The 19,130-nt window shown below is 38.4% G+C and overlaps 1 protein-coding gene across 10 annotated transcripts in view; it reads left to right on the top strand.

Moving 5' to 3' along the window:
* Positions 1 to 19,130, top strand: part of PPHLN1 (periphilin 1) — a 146,996-nt gene that overhangs the window by 58,144 nt on the left and 69,722 nt on the right. For 8 of the 10 annotated variants that reach the window (XM_057701066.1, XM_057701060.1, XM_057701063.1 and 5 more), the window contains 3 exons: positions 673 to 884; positions 9,738 to 9,794; positions 12,289 to 12,365. In XM_057701066.1, coding sequence (XP_057557049.1) covers positions 673 to 884; positions 9,738 to 9,794; positions 12,289 to 12,365 — 346 coding nt within the window. The remainder of the gene's footprint in view (positions 1 to 672; positions 885 to 9,737; positions 9,795 to 12,288; positions 12,366 to 19,130) is intronic. The other 2 variants (XM_057701064.1, XM_057701061.1) reach the window with 1 other exon arrangement.

The following is a 19,130-nucleotide window of genomic DNA, read 5'->3' as shown; positions in this document are numbered from 1 at the left end:
GTTGATATAAAAAGTTGGATTTAGAGGTGGGCGACAATTTAACAGGTAGGTACCAGGGTTTCTCAACCTTGGGATTGCATAGTTTTTTGCTCTGTGTGTGGGCGCTGTCCTGGGCATCGCAGCGTTTGAGCGGAGTCCCGCCCTACCCAGCAGTGGCGTTCCCTCCTCTCCAGCTGTGACATCAGGAGTGTCTGTAGACGCTGCCAAATTATCACGGGAGCACAGTGGGGAATCGCACTGTTGAAAAACCACTACTCTGTACTGTACTTAGAAGAGGATAGTAGGCCATGAACTGTCTAACTGGGGAGCTCTTTGGCATTCTCTCGGTGTCTTTGAGGGTATGGTAGCTGTGGTGTATTGTTAGTAGCAAGCAGAAGTAGAGACGATATGAGTGTGTTTTTCACATTTAAAAATTTTTGTGCTTGCTTAAAATAAAGTAACTTATGTACTTAACCACCTGGTTCTACCCCAAATTGAAAAAATGATGTATTCTAAATCATAATTCACTGATAAAGTTTCATTTTGTTGACTGATTTCATAAGTTAGGTGGTGGTAGAAATAGGGAACAACAATTACAACATAAAGAGTGGTTTGTAACCAGAGCTTTTGCCATTTATGCTTGCATGTATAGAGTACAGAATATAATTAACTTATTTTATTTTTTCTTCAAAGGGAAGTGAGAGACGGCTTTAGAAGAAAAAGTTTCTACTCTTCCCATTATGTGAGAGACCGGTCTCCTCATAAAAGAGACACTCCTTTTTTCAGAGAATCACCTGTAGGCAGAAAGGATTCTCCACACAGCAGATCTGGCTCCAGTGTCAGCAGTAGAAGTTACTCTCCAGAAAGAAGCAAAACTTACTCTTTCCATCAGTCTCAACATAGAAGTATGTATTTGTAAGAGTTCTCTTTTTTTTTTTTTTGCAACCTCCACCAATAAGAATGTGTTGAGTCAGATTGCCTTATATGTGTTATGAGATATTATTTTTAACTATTTGAAAAACTTCAAATTTACAGGAATAGTATAATGACCTTCTCTCTCTCTCTCTCTCTCTCTCTCTCTCTCTCTCTCTCTCACACACACACACACACACACACACACACACACACACACACCCCTTTTGAAACCATTTCAAGTTGCAGTCCATGTGATGTTTCACTTCTGATTCTTCAGCATGGAAGAGGTGTGTTTGTGATCATGTCAGGAAGTCACACACTCCTGTATTTTCTACTACTTCCTGTGCTGGTCCAGCCTCCTCCTTAATCTTCTGTCACTAGGGGAAATCTGTTTATATTTTTCATGAAAAATGTTAGTGGTTCCCCCCAAAAATAAGGTATAGCCTTATAGAATTTAGAGCTAAAACTTACCTTAGGTTCATTCTTTCCCAACCTCCAGTTTGTTTTTTTTAAGTGCCTGGACATACATGGCATTCAGTGCGCGTCATGTTGGCCCAGTTGCTCAGTATGTGTTGGAATAAATAAACAAAGCAACTTTTCTAGGTAAAGCTTTCCTGCGTTATCATTCTAGACTCTGCTACCTGCAGTTGAGCTCATTCACGAAGCACTTCCTCATGCCTTCTGTATCCAGGGCACTGTGTTAGAACCATGTGCCTGTCGCCAAAGAACTAGAATATATATGTGTATTTTTCCCCAACTAATAACAATTTTCTCAATGTGTAAATATAGCATGTGAAGTATAACTTTGATGTGAGACTTGACATGTTGTACATGAGTTAACATGGCATAAGCAGGTGAGGGTAAGAGATTCTCACTCTGGGGATGGAAGAACGTGCCACAGAGGAAGCGACATTTGGGCTCATCATTTATTTCAGACTTCCACAGGTGGAGAAGTATCTTCTAGTAGAAGGAATTATAAGCCAATGTACAGAAACCAGAGGAGTCTAGGATACTTCTTTTTTTTCTTTCCTCTTTAACTTCCTTCCTTTCAACTGTTTTTTTTCAAATAAGATTTCTAGTTTAACAGTCTGCCTCCTGCATGTTCAGAGTGATGGAAGATCCCTTCAGATCATTACACTGTCTCCATTGTAGCTGTTGCTGGATTCCTGTATTTAACAAACATTTATCACTTGTCTGCTATTTCCAGAGCTATGTAGAGTGGGGTTTCCAAAAAACACATTTTTGGATATATGTGTAAGAATATATGTGGAGAATGTGAAACAAACATAGTCACTTACACATGCCTGACTGCTTAAACTATTCTTGGAATAGTTCCAGGTAACTGAAAGTTTTACTGCAGAGTTCAGTGTTAAAAGTTTGGTATTTTCTCCTTTGCTTTACTTCCTTCCTCTCCCCTCACCCTTCAAGTAGATAAACAGCCTCTAAGTCTAATGTATGCTTTCATGCACAGACATAAATATCCAAAATTAGCCACATATACCTTCTGAGAACATATTTTTTTTTAGATGTGTATGACTTAAATCCAAATCTGTTAATAATTTGGTTAAGAGGAAGAAAGTGTCTTTGGAAACTGGTTTTGAAGCCTTTTTAACAAAACATGAGTAAAATGGAAGCTTGAGATCCTTCTTTACAGCTTGTAGTGAAGCTATTAAGTTATTGTTGAATTAGCCTTATTTTTTACATTTCTCCTCTAAAACAGATTTCTAGGGAGGCATCTTCTGTCTGCTTTTGGCCTGGTAGTTAGTGTCCAAAACTTTAAAATCTCGAGATGAAATGTGGAGCCACAGTGTCATACTCCTGTCCTAGTGTCTCCCATATGCTTTCCCCATCCTCTGAGGTCCGATACCGTTAATATCTTGCAGTGATGGAAAGATAACAGAAAAAGTTGGGAGGCTAAAATCTGGTGTGAATTGAATGAAATGGAGTGTATGACTTTGTTAATGCCTTCATATTTATTTTCTTAAGTCATTTAGCTTTCAAAGTAAAATTCTTTAATCAAAAAAAAAGTTTGTACTAGGAAAACTCTCTTTGCAGGTTACTTTGGTTGACTCCATAGCTATTTGGGCTGAACTGTTAAAATGTTTTTTTATAGTACTTTCATTAAATAGTTTTTAAAATAGTGACATGAGATCATCTTCCAAAAAGTTAACAGTAAAAGTCTTGCTTTAAATAATAAAAGGGAAAAGTAATTGTTATTTTACGCACTTGTGTTATTGGTTTTTGCTTTAAATCTAAATCTGACAAGTGTCGATGGCACCTTGCTTTTCTTCAAAAAAGGACTGGGAAATATGGTTCTTCAATTATCAGTCACTTAAACTGGGCTAATTAGAAATAATGGGTTAATTTAGTTTTCTAATGTAAATTGAAATTTTGACAAAGATTGTAAATGTTTATGTAACAGGTAAAAAATAATTTTCTTATTCCTCATGCTCTCGTTTTGTTAATTCTTTAACTTTTAATTTTTTGCTTCTTGTTCATACTTTTCAGAGTAATTTTTCTTATTTTAATAATCACTAGTAGTTTGTCCATGGTAATCATTTTAGGACTAATTCTTCATAATTCTTCTGTGCATTTAATATATCTCCTATGTGCTTAATTATAAGCCACAGGATGATTATTATTACTTTTTCATCTCAGCTGCTTATTTCCCGTTTTGCACTTACACACACGTACCCGTATGCACACATATCCTCACGTTATTTAATTAAATTTTTTCTGCTCAGCCTTTTTGGTTAATTCCTATGGAACTTTGTACTGCCATAGACTAGTTATTTTCCTAAATCAAACTGCTTACACCTTGTGCTTCATGTTTAAGAATTTTCTGCCTGTACCTTAAGTGGACTAACCTGGTCATAGCTGTGACTACATCACTATTTTTTATTCCATATTGTCTAGTCCTGGTTAATCTCATTTCCTTACCCCTTGTTTATTATGATGTTGTTATATAGTTCAGTTGTTTTGTTATGTATACATGTGTATTTTACTTGAAGTTTATTTTTGTTCTAATTAATCTAACCAAACATTTCCCCATTTGTCAGCTCTCTCTTAGATATTTATTTCTCTCCTTTCTCTCAAATGAGAATCTCATTGTTTTCCTATCTTATACTTTTGCAGTTTACCTTCTGTTAAGGATAACAGTATTAATAATGATCTCTGCGTTTAGTCTCCCATATGGGTATGGGAGACTTTTTGTTAAAGTACTTCCTGTGATGTTTACTATATCACAGTATAGTCTTTCCATTTTTGTATAGCTCATTCTTAAAAACAATTAAAATCTTTTCCTGTAACATCTACTTAATACTAACTATCTTATAGCCATAAGGATATTTCTTTTTATGTTGGAATCTTTTGTGTGTTTGAAAAGTACCATCGTAATCTTTTCAGTTTTTTTCTTCCAGGTTTAAATATATTTAGTTCCTTCACCTGTTCCTTTTATTTGACATGGTTTTCAGACCTTTTGCTTTCCTAATTTTCTTCCTATTCCTTTTAAGTTGCCATGCCAGAAGTGAACTTTGATTTTATCAACCATAGTGTATTACTGCTCCTTATTGAAATTGCAGGCAACTGAAACCTAGGCCGTTGTCACATATATTACTATGAAACAAAAAGCCCTGTAGCCTGTACTTTTTGCAGCTGCAATTGTTTGTTTGTAGGTAATGCATTAAAAAAAAAAAAAAACCAATCTGGGAATGCTAAATTTCATGTAGTTAACTTTGGCTTATAATTCTTTTCCAGTAAAGGTCCTAAAATCTCTTTAGTGATCCTGTATATTCAGCAGCAGATAAAAACAGCTTTGTTTTATCTACAAATGAAGTATGCTTTACGTGTTTTGTATTAACCATTAATAATTCTGTTGAGTAGCATAAGGCCCAGTGTAGAAACCTCTAGGCGCCTCCCTCTGCGGACCACAACCATTTATCTGCATTGTTTGCTGATATTCAACCAGTCGTGATTCCCCGTCTTGTTTTCTTTTCCACTTGAGGATTACAAAGCGTTTCCGCTGTGGAAACAGTGACATAAAGCTTGCCTTGCTTTGGTCTGTACATCTGTTGTGGCTGCTAGGGATGATTATGTTAAGTACTTACAAACTCTTTGTTAATTCATTCTAAACATTTGCTGCAGGTTAATGTCACATTTACCAGTGATGCTCATATATAAATTAGGCTGTGTGATATTTTTGGTTGAATTTTTTTGATGTCATTACTATGGAAGATTTGCAGGTTTCTTGTTTTTGTTGGTCTGTATCTGATTTTCTATAGCTTTGGGCCCAGCCTCCCCTTATTTTCTCGATATCAGCAGCTATTATTAAGAATGGAAGATATTTTTAAGAAAGACCTACTCATCAATGTTGAATCCTTTTCGAAAGCTTATCTTCTACGATAATTGAAAATGTACAAGAGTTAAAAATACTATTTTGAGAAGAGTGTATTTGGAAGATAGACCCTATTATTGAACTTCAGTGTAGTGGGAGAAGACACATGTCTTAATACCCCATTGGCTGTGAATGAATTTGGAAGTCCACATGAATTTTTGGATTATAGCTGAAATTACAGTAAAATTTGGAGGTTTAATTCTGCCTTTAGAAAGAAGGCTTTTCTGTGCAGGTGTAAGTGATAAGGGAATATGGAAATAAGGCTTTGCTGTCAGATCATGTTTATTATGCAGTAAGAACCTAATTTCTTAGCAGCTAAATGTAATGTTTCTTGGTTTGAAAGCCACTGTATTTATCTTCAGTACTCATAAAATCATTCAACGAAAATATTTTTCACATAAGTGGTTTGCCAAGTAAGACAGATTCAGTCTTTACCCTCTGAGTTTATGATTTAGAGAAAGAGACAGTTCATTACATGGGAATGGGCATTTTAGGTGATATGTGTAGAGTGGGCAGAAGTTGGTGGAAGGATGAAAGTGGAGAAGGATTCTTGGAATGAGCTGTTTCATGTGGAATTTAATCTTGGACTGTTAACTGATCCAGGCTGTAAATGTGCTGTTGACTACAGTGTAGTCTATTTGTGTGAGAATCTGTTTTTTAATCACAGAGAGCTTGGGCTGCGAGTTTTCTGGGTGAATCCTGGGAGTACAGCTATAGCTTTTCTGGGACCTGAGTGATGGAGGTTCTGAAGCAGTAATCAGTGAATGGCATTTTCATATGTGTAGGCATGTATAACATCCCTGTTGCACATGTTCATAATATCTGCAGATGATATAATATTTTACTTATATTTTAAAAAGTGAGCCCATGGGTTTTAACTGATGTATTATAGGAACGTTCTTTTCAGAAATGCACTTCCATGTATTCATGGTTAATATGCCTTCATTTCAACGTGTTGTATCTCTTAGCTCCAAAAGTTTGTTATTTGGGGGAAGCAGAGGTGGCACAGAGCTTTAGGTGGTACAGAGCTTTTTCTACCCCTCTTTCTGGTTGTTTTTTTGGTGTCTTTACAGCAAGGATCATTTTTCTTGTGTCCCCTCCATTTTTCTGTTTCTTACCTTCTTTTCTTTTGGCTGCACACAAGCATGCAGGATCTTAGTACCCTGACCAGGGATGAACCCGTGCCCCCTGCAGTGGAAGTGCAGAATCCTAACCACTGGCCACCAGGGAATTCCCTGTTTCATACCCTTTTGCATAAACCAGTAGATCTATGGGAAATCACGTTCTTCCTAACCAAGGGCCCCAAATTTGCATGTATTCATCCATGATCCAGAAAAATAAATCATTTCCTTAGCATCTTTGTAGACACCACATCTTCATTTGTTCATGTCTTAATTTCTCTTTTAAAGCGTCACCTGTCAAAGGAGAGATGAATGTACTACCTGTGCTGTTGTTTGTTTGTTAATAATAAGACTTTCGAAAGTACCTGGTTCTCTCTTATACATCAGGCACTGTACCAAGAATTCAATAGTTTGCAAGGTGTAGCCCCTAACTTTATTGTCTCCAGTGATTTTTTTGAAAGATTTTGTTTTTTTTTGATGTGGACCATTTTTTTTTTAAGTCTTTATTGAATGTGTTACAATATCACTTCTGTTTTATGTTTTTTGGCTTTTCGTCCACGAGGCATGTGGGATCTTAGCTCACTGACCAGGAATCAAACCTGCACCGCCTGCACTGGAAGGCTAAATGTTAACCACTAGACCGCCAGGGAAGTGTCTTCAGTGATAGTTTTAATTTTTTTTCCTAGCGGTATATTTTGCTCCTATGTAAGTTGTGAATAATTAATAATACTTGATAGGATTGGATGAGTCTGGTTAAGTTCATCATTACTTTCATCAGGAGAGCACATCAGCAAGAAGGTATCTTTCTGAAAGATTGTATGAGACTTACAGCTGTTATATTCAAAGAGACAGCAAATATTGTTAAATTCTTACAGAACTTTTAAATGTTCCTTGAAACATTAAGCTGCTTCTCTGGCTTTCATTTCACCTGCGTAGGAAGAACTTTATACCTAGTCTGTGGAACCAGTATTTGAAATTTGTGTTCATTTTCTTCCTTCCCATTTGTTCTTTCACTCACCAATACGTTGACTTGGATTTTGATTTCCATGTTGCCAACTTAAAATTTTTCTTTCTTGGTAACTTTCTTTCATCCTACTTTAGAACTCATTTTCTTTAGCAAGTCACAGCAAAGGCGGGAATGTCTTGACCCCTTTTGCCCTGCTCTCAAGTAGGAGTTCGTTTCTGCTTACTAATATCACATGTGAAGTGAATTTGAGGTAATGACTTAGTAGCTAAAGAGTAGCATTCTGTCAGAAATATAGAAGTGTGAGTAAAGTAAGTGCATCTGAGAGACATTTGTCTTCATAATATTGGTTGGAGCCACATAAGAATAACAAAACAAGAAGGATTGAGGGTAGGAGGAACATTCATATTTAAGGAACAATAACCTGCAAAGAAGAGAGAGAGAGGTAGGAATAGGTAGGATGACAAGCAGAAAAGTACAGTGGCATGAAAAGCAAATGGCAAAATATTAAGAACTTGTGTATAAATCATTAAGCTGCTGTAGTAGAGGACGAGAAGAAAGACCTTCAGTTTTAATATAAGCAGATCATTGGAAACTCTGGGATGAAGAGTTTAAACACAGTGTGTTGTTTCTGTTATCTCCTGTGTTTAAAAAAAAAAAAAACCTCTAAATTTTAGTGGATTGAAACAACCACTTACTTGCTTATGATTTTGCAATTTGAGCTAAATTCAGCTGGGTGGTTTTACTAGTCTGTTAGGATATTATTAAATAGCCCAGGCCTGTTTAAGGCAACATGGATGGGAATTTGTAGTTAAATGCTGAATTCCTACAGTGTTTCTGAAATTTGGAATCATAATCAATCAACACAGCACCAGTGGTATGTTAGTAAACTGACTCTTCAGGAGAAAAACACCTGATTATGACATTTGCCAATATTTGTGGAGTGAATACCTTCACCATGGCTGATTTCAGGCTACCAGTGTGCAGTCACTGAATGTAAGAGTTTGGAAGAGATACAGACAGTTCTCTCTCAGCAGCTAATGTGAGCCAGGCCCAAACCCCAGATACTCCTATTAAAAAAAAAAATGTCCTCATCTCTTGATCTACAAAGAATTTGAGGCAGGTAAACAAAAACAAACACTTATTGAAATAGAATTAAGTAAACGAGTGATGAATTTTATATAAAAGGGAAACGAGGGTGTGAAAATAAAAGAATAGTAGTTTATGAAACAGGTGCCTATGATAAGGATTTCAATAATTACTACAACTGTACTAAGGATTTGCCTAAAATAAGAGGAAATGGACAATAAATAGTATTCACAGTGAAACTTAGATAAATACACATCAGCTACTCAGGCGGAACGAAACTTTTTCTGATGACAGATCAGTGAAAAATTAGATAAGGATACTGCGTCTTCAATGTTCTTGCAAAAGTAGGATGGCAATATTTGTGTAATATTTCTTGAAAATTTTTTTAATGCAAGGTGCTGACAGTGCCAAAGTGATTCAGAAGACCTGCTCTTTTCTCAGAAAAAAAAGATAAAATTAACAATTTGGGATCTATAGTAGAATAATTTGAAATAAATGATAACTTATTGAAAAGAGCTGAGATCCCCTTCTAGTTTATTTAGGCTGTTTAGAAAGCCGATTCTATCTGCATTATTAAGAGTTTGCAGGTGAGGAAACTAACAAAATCTTTACAAGATTCTAAGTATGGGATGATTAGGAGATCAAGCAAGAAAGTAGCTGTGGATTTGTTTATAAAGAAAATCCATATATGAGAGAGTTCATATAAAAAGAATTAGCAAGATTTAGTAATAGACTACCTGTTGAGAACAAGTCAGAATGAAACTTGCAGGTAGCCACTGTATGCCAAGGGAACTGATATGATATACATGAAGACTTTCCCAGGTGTCCCTTTTGATTTCTAGTGGTGATTCAGTTTTCACTCTTGATTTTTTTTGGTGTCATTCTTTAATCCTTTGAATCTTGACTTTATAGAGGAGGTTAGATTAGATGCTTACAGTGGTAAGTAAGACGTTTGAACCCTGTCTCTAACTTTTGGTGTCTTATCCTAGGTTCCTTCTCTCATCTCTTTCTCCCCATGCTGTCCTTGGTTAGCCTCATCTTCATACATCATTGGACCCAATCTTAAACAGGGTTTTTCTCCTATCCTGTTGTTTATTTCTCTTCAGTGGTGTTTACTCAGGCAGCCCAACTTGAAGGCAGGGTAGGAAAGAGGTTAGGGTCACCAGCAAATGCTCAGAAGTTCCTGTTCTCATCACTCTTACTTCTGGGTTCTTCTCTCGTTCCTCCTGGGCACAGAGGTGCTGGTGTTAATTCCTCCCTGCCCACCTTTCCCTAGAGTCCGTGCGTGCTGGTGCCTCCTACAAACGGCAGAATGAAGGAAAGCCAGAAAGAGGTGAGTTTTGAGCTAGATTTTGATTTGGGATTGTGAAGGGTGGGGGGCTATAATTGATAAGCGGTTATAGAAATGGGAAAAGTGTAAAGCTGCTTCATTAGTCTACTGTTGGAACCAGAGTTGAACAACAGCAGAGTCAGGTAGTAGGATTTGGGGAGACATGTGGGTTTGTTGCCTGAGCTAGCCATTCCTGGTCAGAAACAACCACCTCATAGGAGTTTGAGATCTGTAGAATAGACAAGCCATTGCAGATAGGACCTAACAACAGTAGCATCAGGATATTTTTGTGCTCTTTCTGCTGCCATCTGTATCATCCTTTTTCTTTATCCTTTGCTTCTTGCCTGTCCCTCTCCTTCATGCAGCTGGTGTATGTGAGTATATGTTGATACTTGATAAAGCACTGCCCTCTCCTTCAGTGTCCTTTGCTTCTGCATACTGAGGTTGGTGGAAATCTGCTTACGTTAGTCTCATGCAGCTAAAATCATGAAGGATCCTAAGACTACGCTTGGACACCACACTTGGCATACCTGTAGTGCTGATGTTTTGTTTGTACAGGAAATGCTGCATAAGAGATTAACAGCTGCTTTTGAAAGTTTTTTGTTTTTGCTGTGTTTAACTGCTGTGTGCCAGAATTGAGCCTATAATTATGCCTTAAATTAATATAGTGTGCTGTGCTGATTGGCCCAGTTCTTCATCTTTCAAGGAAATACTTATCAGAATAGACTGGGGAGGTCATTGTATCATAAGGGTAGAAAAATAATTCATTTTTTCACCAATTTTTGAGTGCCTACTCTTTTCTTAAAGGACTTGACTAGGTAGGCCTTGGGTATTCAGAAAAAAATAAGCTGTGATACTTGCTCCTCTCGGAGCTTTTGGTGCAGTGGAATAGACTGGCACTGTCACATTATGATGTGGGATTTGCTGTGTGCAGTGGAAGTACAGTAGGGAATGGCTAAATAAACCATGTTCTTAGCCATTTGGCAATATAGTGACGGTTGGTATTATTTTACTTTTGGTTTTTAAGATCTGTAAGAATTTTTAAACTTGCTTAGTGGGAAAGTCTCTTAATGGTACCATGAGTTAAAAGATTCTAGAGTTATGTCTTTTTTAAGACTATTGGAGCTTCAGAGTTGGAATACTGTGCCTAGCGCAGGAGTCTTCAACCTCAGCACTGCCAGTACTTGAGGCTGGATCATCCTTTGTTGCGGAGGCTGTCCTGGGCATTTGTAGGATGCTTAGCAGCATCCCTAACCTCTGCTTACCGTGTGCCAGTGGCACTCACCCACTTATGACAATCAGAAATATTCACACATTGCCACATGTTGTGGGGGGGGGGGGGTGCGGAGGAGGTGTGGGAGTGTCTTGAAAAAGCCTTTCCAGGTCTGCAGGACATTGGAAAGAGAGGCTATTCAACTACTTCCCCAGGTGTTTGGAACCTTGAGCCTCCAGGCCCTTACTTAGCTGTCTTGACCATAGCAGGAAGAGCTTGTGAGGGTTTTTGACTGAAGCTGGCTTTGCCCCAGTTTCAAGTTCGTTTTGTCTCTGCTTTTGCTCTTGACTGCTTTCCTGGGCTTAACCCACTATCCAGTTTTGACCAGTTTCTGTGTCACTCCAAACTTGGTGCTGCTTTTTCCTCTTCTCCGTAATTAAAGTTTTCCTAGCGCTTGAAAGCAGAGGATATATGTTACATTTGACATATAGATAATTTAATGAAATGTTTTTCTATTAGTAACAGCTCACTGTTTTTTTAAGATTATATTTAACTAAACCGTTTTTGTTGTTGTTTTTGTTGAACCGGCTAGAATAATATTTAAATTTATTTTCTGGCTTACGTTGTTGTAAAAACAAAACAGTATACATAGAGTACTGTGTAAGCGTCTGAAGTGACTAAAGGTAAAGGTTAGTGACTTTATCTCATACAGATTTATTTTTCACTATTTAACAAATATTTGGGTACTCATTCATATCAGGTTAGTGTTCTATTATAGTTCTCTAGTTTTAATTTTTTTTTAAACATTTTATGAATATCTGCTAAATTTCCTACATGCCTTTCTCCTTGAGCTACTGCTTAATTAGCTAATAATTAGCTAATTCTCTTTGGTAGTGTCTATAAAATAACCTCCATTGGATTTTTTGTGTGATGTATTAAAAGTTAGCTTTTCGGAACTTGGAGGAGGAAGCATTTATGATTTTAAAATGTTTTTTGCCTTTCCTGAGGTCTTCTCTGTGGTTCCGTGTTTGCTAACTGCCATTGACATGGCCTAGATTGCCAAATATGCTGTCCTTTGGTTCTAGGTTATTGAAAGTTTCAGTGATGCCCAGCCTCTAAGAGAGAGAGGAGGATTTAATATTAACAGATTTAATTTAATAATGTAATAAAGATTTTAGTATTAAAATAAGTGTATGACCTCTGCCCCTTGTTTATTTATTTACAAAATCACTCTAGTTGAAAACTAATGAGGTAGAAAATTGCATTTTGTATTTTCTTATATAGGTAAAGAGAGACCTGCTCAGTCTTTGAAAACATCAAGAGACACTTCACCCTCAAGCGCCTCAGTTCCTTCATCAAAGGTTTGTTCTATTTCTAAAATAAAATCAATTTAAAGAGGAAGTACGAAGTAAATGAGATAGACTGTCTAGTACAGATGCGTTTATTCTTTACTGTCATACCTGATGGGGATAATTTGCTGCTTTAAAAACTTCAGTTTTAAGTAATCACAACTTGAAAGTCGCCACCAGAGTAAATGAGCAGTTTTCTCATAGAATTATTTCCACAGGTTATACTAAAATTAGTATTGACTGAGCCCCTTCTCATCTTGACCACAACTGAATGGGAATGTATATCCAGATGGGGCATATTTGAGAGACTGTGCTTTTATTTTGGAAGTGGGGGTATAGGCAGAGACCTAACATTTATTGTATAACTACTTGATTCTAGATACTTTATTATGTATTTTCTTTTGTTATTAATTCATGTAAAAATTCTATGATGTAGGTAGGTATATATTTCCATTTTATATAAAAGGCTCAGAAGTTAAATAATTTTCTTAAATTATTTCACTGATGATTTCTGCCAAACATTTAAGAATACCTATACTTCTTAAGCTCTTTCAAAAAATAGAAAATTGACCACTTCTATACTCATGAGCCTAGCATTACCCTGATACCAAAACCAGACAAGGACATTATAAGAAAAAATTATGGGCCAATATCTCTGAAGAAGATAGATGCCAAAATCCTCAGCCAGATGTTAGCAAACCAAATTCATCAGTACATTAAAAGGATTGTATGCCATGATCAACTGGGATTTATTCCAGGTATGCTAGGAGGGTTCTGTATCTGCAGATCAATCAATGTGATACACCACATTAATAAAATCAAGGATAAAAATCATATGATCATCTCAGTGGATGCAGAAAAAGCATTTGGCAAAATTTAACATCCATTTATGACAAAAACTCAACAGAAGGGGCATAGCAGTAACATTCCTCAACAAAATAAAGGCTGTATTTGTCAAGCCTACAGCCAACATCATTCTCAATGGTAAAAAGCTGAAAGCATTTCCTCTAAGATCATGAACAAGACAAGCATGCCACTCTCACCAGTTTTATTCAACATAGTATTACAAGCCCTGGCCAGAGAAATTAGGCAAAAAAATGAAATAAAAACACCCAAACTGGAAAGGAAGAAGTAAAACTGTCACTATTTGTGGATAACATGATTTTATATGTACAAAACCCTGAAAAGAAATAAAATAAAAAATAAACAAATGGGACTTGATTCAACTTAAAAGCTTTTGCAGAACAAAGAAAACCATTGATAAAATAAAAAGACAACCTACTAAATGGGAGAAAATATTTGCAAATGATATGACCAACGAGGAGTTAATATGCAACATATACAAATAGTTTATACAACTCCATATCAAAAAACAGGCAGAAGACCTGAATAGGCATTTTTCTAAAGAAGACATACGGATGGCTTGCAGGCACGTGAAATGATGCTCAACATTGCTAATTATTAGAGAAATGCAAATTAAAACCACAACAAGATATTACCTCACACCAGTCAGAATGGCTATCATCAAAAAATGTACAAATAACAAATGTTGGAGTGGATATGGAGAAAAGGGAACCCTTGTGTGCTGTTGGTAGGAATGTAAATTGGAAAACAGGATGGGGATACCTCAAAAAAAAAAAAAAAAAAAGAAAGAAAAAGAACTGTCATATCATCCAGCAATCCACTTCTAGATATATATGCAAAGGAATTGAAAACAGGGTGAACACATGGCAGCTCTGAGAGTGCAAGGAAACTCTGCACCCCTTTGCTTAGCCTTGCCTAAGCATCTTTATCATAAACTGCCTCCTGTTGGCCACAAAACTCAGCCCACATGTCAACACTGGAAGGAGTTTGGTGTCCATCCACCATGATGCTTCAGTTTGTACATATGACCACTGCTCATGCTGCTCTCATAAGGAGAGCAGCCAAGATGGCAGAGTAGAAAGACCCTGAGCTCATCTCCTCTCATGAGCACACCAACATCACAATTTTCTGCAGAACAACCATCAATGAAAAAGAGTGGGACCTATCAAAAAAGATCTTCTACAACTAAAGACATAAAGAAGGAACCGGAACAAGACAGATAGGTGGGATGGACTTACAATATAATCAAATCTCTTACTCCCCAGGTGGGTGATCTGCAAACTAGAGGACAGTTATATTGCAGAAGTTTTCCCGCAGGAGTGAGAGTTCTGAGCTCCATGTCGGGCTCCCCAGCCCGGGGTTCTGGCACCAGGAAGACAGGCCCCCAGAGCATTTGGCTTTGAAGGCCAGCGGGGGTTAACTGCAGGAGCCCCACAGAGTGAGGGAAGTAGAAACTTCACTCTTAAAGGGTGCATGCAAAATCCCACATGCACCAGGACCCAGAGCAAAAGTAGTCATTTGATAGGAGCCTGGCCCAGACCTACGTGCTGGTCTTGGAGAGACTCCTGGAGAGGCAGGGGGCAGCTGCAGTTTACCCTGAAGACATAGACACTGGTGGCAGACATACTGGGGGACAGTCAAACACATGAACACTGTTGCTGGCTACTACCATCTTGACTCGTTAGCACCAAGACCTGGCCCCACTCAACAGCCTGTAGGGCTCAGTGCTAGGATGCCTCAGGCCAAACAACTAACTGGGTGGGGACACAGCCCCACCCATCAAAAGACAGCCTGCCTAAAGACTTCCTGACCCTATGGCCACCTCTAGACATTCCCCTAAACATGGCCCTACCCACCAAAGGGCCAAGACCTAGCTCTAACCACCAGTGGGCAGGTGCCAGCCTTTCCTGCCAGGAAGCCTGTACTAGTTCCTAGACCAGCCTCACCCACGAGGGGGCAGACAGCAGAAGCAAACCAGACCCTACCCTGGGACCAGCTGTGCCCTGGCCCTGACCACTAGCAGGCCAACACAACCTTTAGGACACCCTGGAGCCCATACCAACTGTTCAGAAACCAGCCTCTCCCCCTACCCCAGCGATCTGAAATGAGCTCTGTGATCCCTGGGCTCTACAGCCAGGCTCCAAGAAGCGGTTCTGCCTGCCAGTAGTCCGGCACTAACCCCAGGATCTGGCTTCACCTGCCAGTGGGTGGGCTGCAGCTCCAAAATCTTTGAGACCCTGACTCTGCCCACCCGTGAGCTAGCACTAGCTCTGGGGCCCCCTTGGGTTCTGCAATCAGCTGCCTTGTGACTAGGCCCCACTAAACAGTAGCCAGCAGCATCCACACAAAGCAGAGCCTGGCAACCAACTGGATCAAGAGCCAACCAAGCCTACCAGACTACTCACATGGTCAGCCCACCATAACAGAAGGATCCATACAACCCTCTTAGGGGGAACTCCTAGAGCATACAGGTTAGGTGATGAGATGGGAGTACACTGCTAGGACACATAGGCTGTCTCCTACAGAAGGCCACTTCTCCAAGGTGGAGAAATATAACCTACCTACCACATACAAAGAAGTACAGATAGCAACTTAGACAAAATGAGGCAGCAGAGGAATATGTTCCAGACAAAGGAACAAGATATAACCCCAGAAGAACTAAGTGAAGATAGGCAATCTACCTGAAAAAGAGTTCAGTGCAAAGAACTCGAGAGAAGAATGGATGCACAGAGTGAGAAGTTAGAAGTTTTTAACAAAGAGGAACTATAAAGAACAACCAGAGGTGAAGAATACAGTAACTGATGAATCAATAGTAGACTGATACAAAAGAATGGATCAGTGAGCTGGGAGAGAGAATAGTGGAAATCACTGCCACTGAATAGAAAAAATAAAAAAGAATAAAAAGAAATGACGGTTTAAGAGACCTCTGGTACAACATGAAACACACGAATATTCACATTATAAGGGTCTCAGGAGGAGAAGAAAGGGGCTGAGAACATATTTGAAGACGTAACAGCTAAAAACTTCCCTAATCTGGAAAAGGAAACAGTTACCCAAGTCCAGGAGGCGCAGAGAGCCCCATACAGGATTAGCCCAAAGAGGAACATGCTGAGACACATAGTAATCAAAATGACACAAATTAAAGATAATGCGAGAATATTAAAAGCAGCAAGGGAAATGCAGCAAATAACGTACAAGGGAGCTCCCATAAGACTGTCAGCTGATTTTTCAGGAATCTCTGCATGCCAGAAGGGAGTGGCACGAGATATTTAAAGTGATGAAAGAGAAAAACCTGCAACCAAGAACACTTTACCCAGCAAGGCTCTCATTCAGACTTGATGGCAAAATCAAAAGCTTTATAGACAAGCAAAAGCTAAAAGGATTTAGTACCACCAAACCAGCCTTATAGCAAATGTTTAAGGAACTTCTCTAGGTGAAAAAGAAAAGGGCGCAACAAGAATACAAGAAAATTATGAAATGAAAAAGCTTACCAGTAACGGCAAATACACAGTAAAGGTAGGACGTCATCTACACATAAAGCTAGTAGGGAGGTTAAAAGACAAAAGTGGTAAAATCATCTGTATCCACGGTAAGCAGTTAAGGAATATACAAAACAATTAGATGTAAAATATGATTTTAATGACAGTAATTGTGAGAGGAGGAGAGTACAAATGCAGGGTTTTTAAAACGCAATTGAAATTAAGAGATCAGCAACTTAATATACTGCTATATAGAAACCTCATGGTAACCACAAACCAAAAATCTATAATATATATATACACAAAAAAGGAAAAGGAATCCAAACATAATAATAATAGTCATCAAATCACAGGAGAAAAGAACAAAAGAAGAAAGAGGGAAAAAAGACCTACCAAAACAATTAACAAAATGGCAATAAGAACATATGTATCAATGATTACCTTAAATGTAAACAGACTAAATGCTTCAACCAGACATAGAGTGGCTGCATGGATGCAATAACAAGACCCATGTATGTGCTGCCTACAAAAGACTCATTTCAGATATAGAGATACATAGAGACTGAAAGGGAGGGCATAGAGAAAGATATTCCATACATATCGAAATCAAAGGAAAGCTGGAGTAACAGTAGTTATATCAGACAAAATAGACTTTAAATAAAGACTGTCACAAGAGACAAAGACACTACATAATGATCAAAGGGTCAATCCAAGAAGCTATAACAGTTGTACATATATATACACCCAACATTGGAGCACCTCAATATATAAGGCAAATGTTGACAGACATGGAAGGAGAAATTGACAGCAACACCGTAATAGGAGGGGAGTTTAACACCCCACTTACATCAGTGGGTAGCTCTTCTAGACAGAAAATCAATAAGGAAACACAGGCCTTAAATAACACATTAGACGAAACGGACTTAATTGATATCCGAAAGCCGCAGAATGTACATTCTTTGCAAGTGCACATAGACCATTCTCCAGGATAGATCACTTGCTAGGCCTCAAAACAAGCCTTGGTAAATTTAAGGAAATTGAAATCATGTCAGGCATCTTTTCTGACTACAAGGCTATGAGAGTGGAAATCAATTGCAAGAAAAAAAACTGCAAAAAACACAAACACATTGGAGATAAAACAATATGCTACTAAACAACCAATGGCTCACTGAAGAAATCAAAGGAAATGAAAACAGTATCTCAGGGAGACACCTGCATTTTTTCTTTTTTGGCCACACTGCATGGCTTGTGGGATCTCAGTTCCCCAACCAGGGATTGAACCAGTGCCATAGCAGTGAAACCCTGGAATCCTAACTACTAGGCTATCAGGGAACTTCCCTGCATTTCTGTGTTCATTGTAGCATTATTCACCACAGGCAAGATGTGGAAACAACCTAACTGGCTCTCAGTGAATGAATGGGTAAAGAAAAAATGGTATATATACACCATGGAATATTATCTGACCATGAAAAATGAGGACATACTACCATTTGCATGGATGGACCTTGAGGGCATTATGCTAAGTGAAATAAGCCAGAGAGAGAAAGATAAGTATCGTATGACCTCACTTACAATGTGGAATCTAAAAAAGCCAAATTCACAGAAAGAAGAGTGGTTATCAGAGTCTGGGGGATGGGAGAAAAGGGGAGATGTTGGTCAAAGATTATAAAGTTGAAGCTATAATATGAAAAAGTTCTGGGTATCTATTATAGCATAGTCATTATAGTTAATAATACTCTCTTGTAACACTACTTTTAAAAAATATCTATTTATTTATTGGCTGCATTGGGCCTTCGTTGATGCACATGGGCTTTTTCTGGTTGCAGAGAGCGGGGGCCATTCTTCATTGTGGTGCTTGGGCTTCTCATTATGGTGGCTTCTCTTGTGGTGGAGCATGGGCTTTAGGCACTCAGGCTTCAGTAGCTGTGGCACACAGGCTTCGTTGCTCCATAGCATGTGGGATCTTCCAGGACCAGGGATTGAACCTGTGTCCCCTGCATTGGCAGGTGGATTCTTAACCACTGTACCACCAGGGAAGTCTAATACTCTGTTGTATAATTGAAATTTGCTAAGAGATCTTCAATTTCTCACCACAAAAAAGAAATGGTAATTATGTGACATGATGTGCAAGTGTTAGCTAATGCTATATGGTTGTGATTATTTTGCAGTTAAAAAAAAAAAGTAGATATACGGACTTCCTTTGTGGTCCAGCGGTAAAGAATCTGTCCTGCAATGCAGGGGATGCAGGTTTGATCCCTGGTCCGGGAACTAAGGTCCCACATGTTGCAGGGCAACAAAGCCCACATGCTTTGACTACTGAGCCTGTGCATCTCAACTAGAGAGCCTACGTGCTGCAGACTACAGAGTCCATGCACTCCAGAGCCCACACACCACAACTACAGAGCCCACGCACCCTGGAGCCTGTGTACTACAA

Source organism: Hippopotamus amphibius, chromosome 12 (genome assembly GCF_030028045.1).
Source record: "Hippopotamus amphibius kiboko isolate mHipAmp2 chromosome 12, mHipAmp2.hap2, whole genome shotgun sequence".
NCBI lineage: Eukaryota > Metazoa > Chordata > Mammalia > Artiodactyla > Hippopotamidae > Hippopotamus > Hippopotamus amphibius.
The sequence above is the reverse complement of the archived record's forward strand: the minus strand, read 5'-3'. Positions and strand labels throughout refer to the sequence as shown.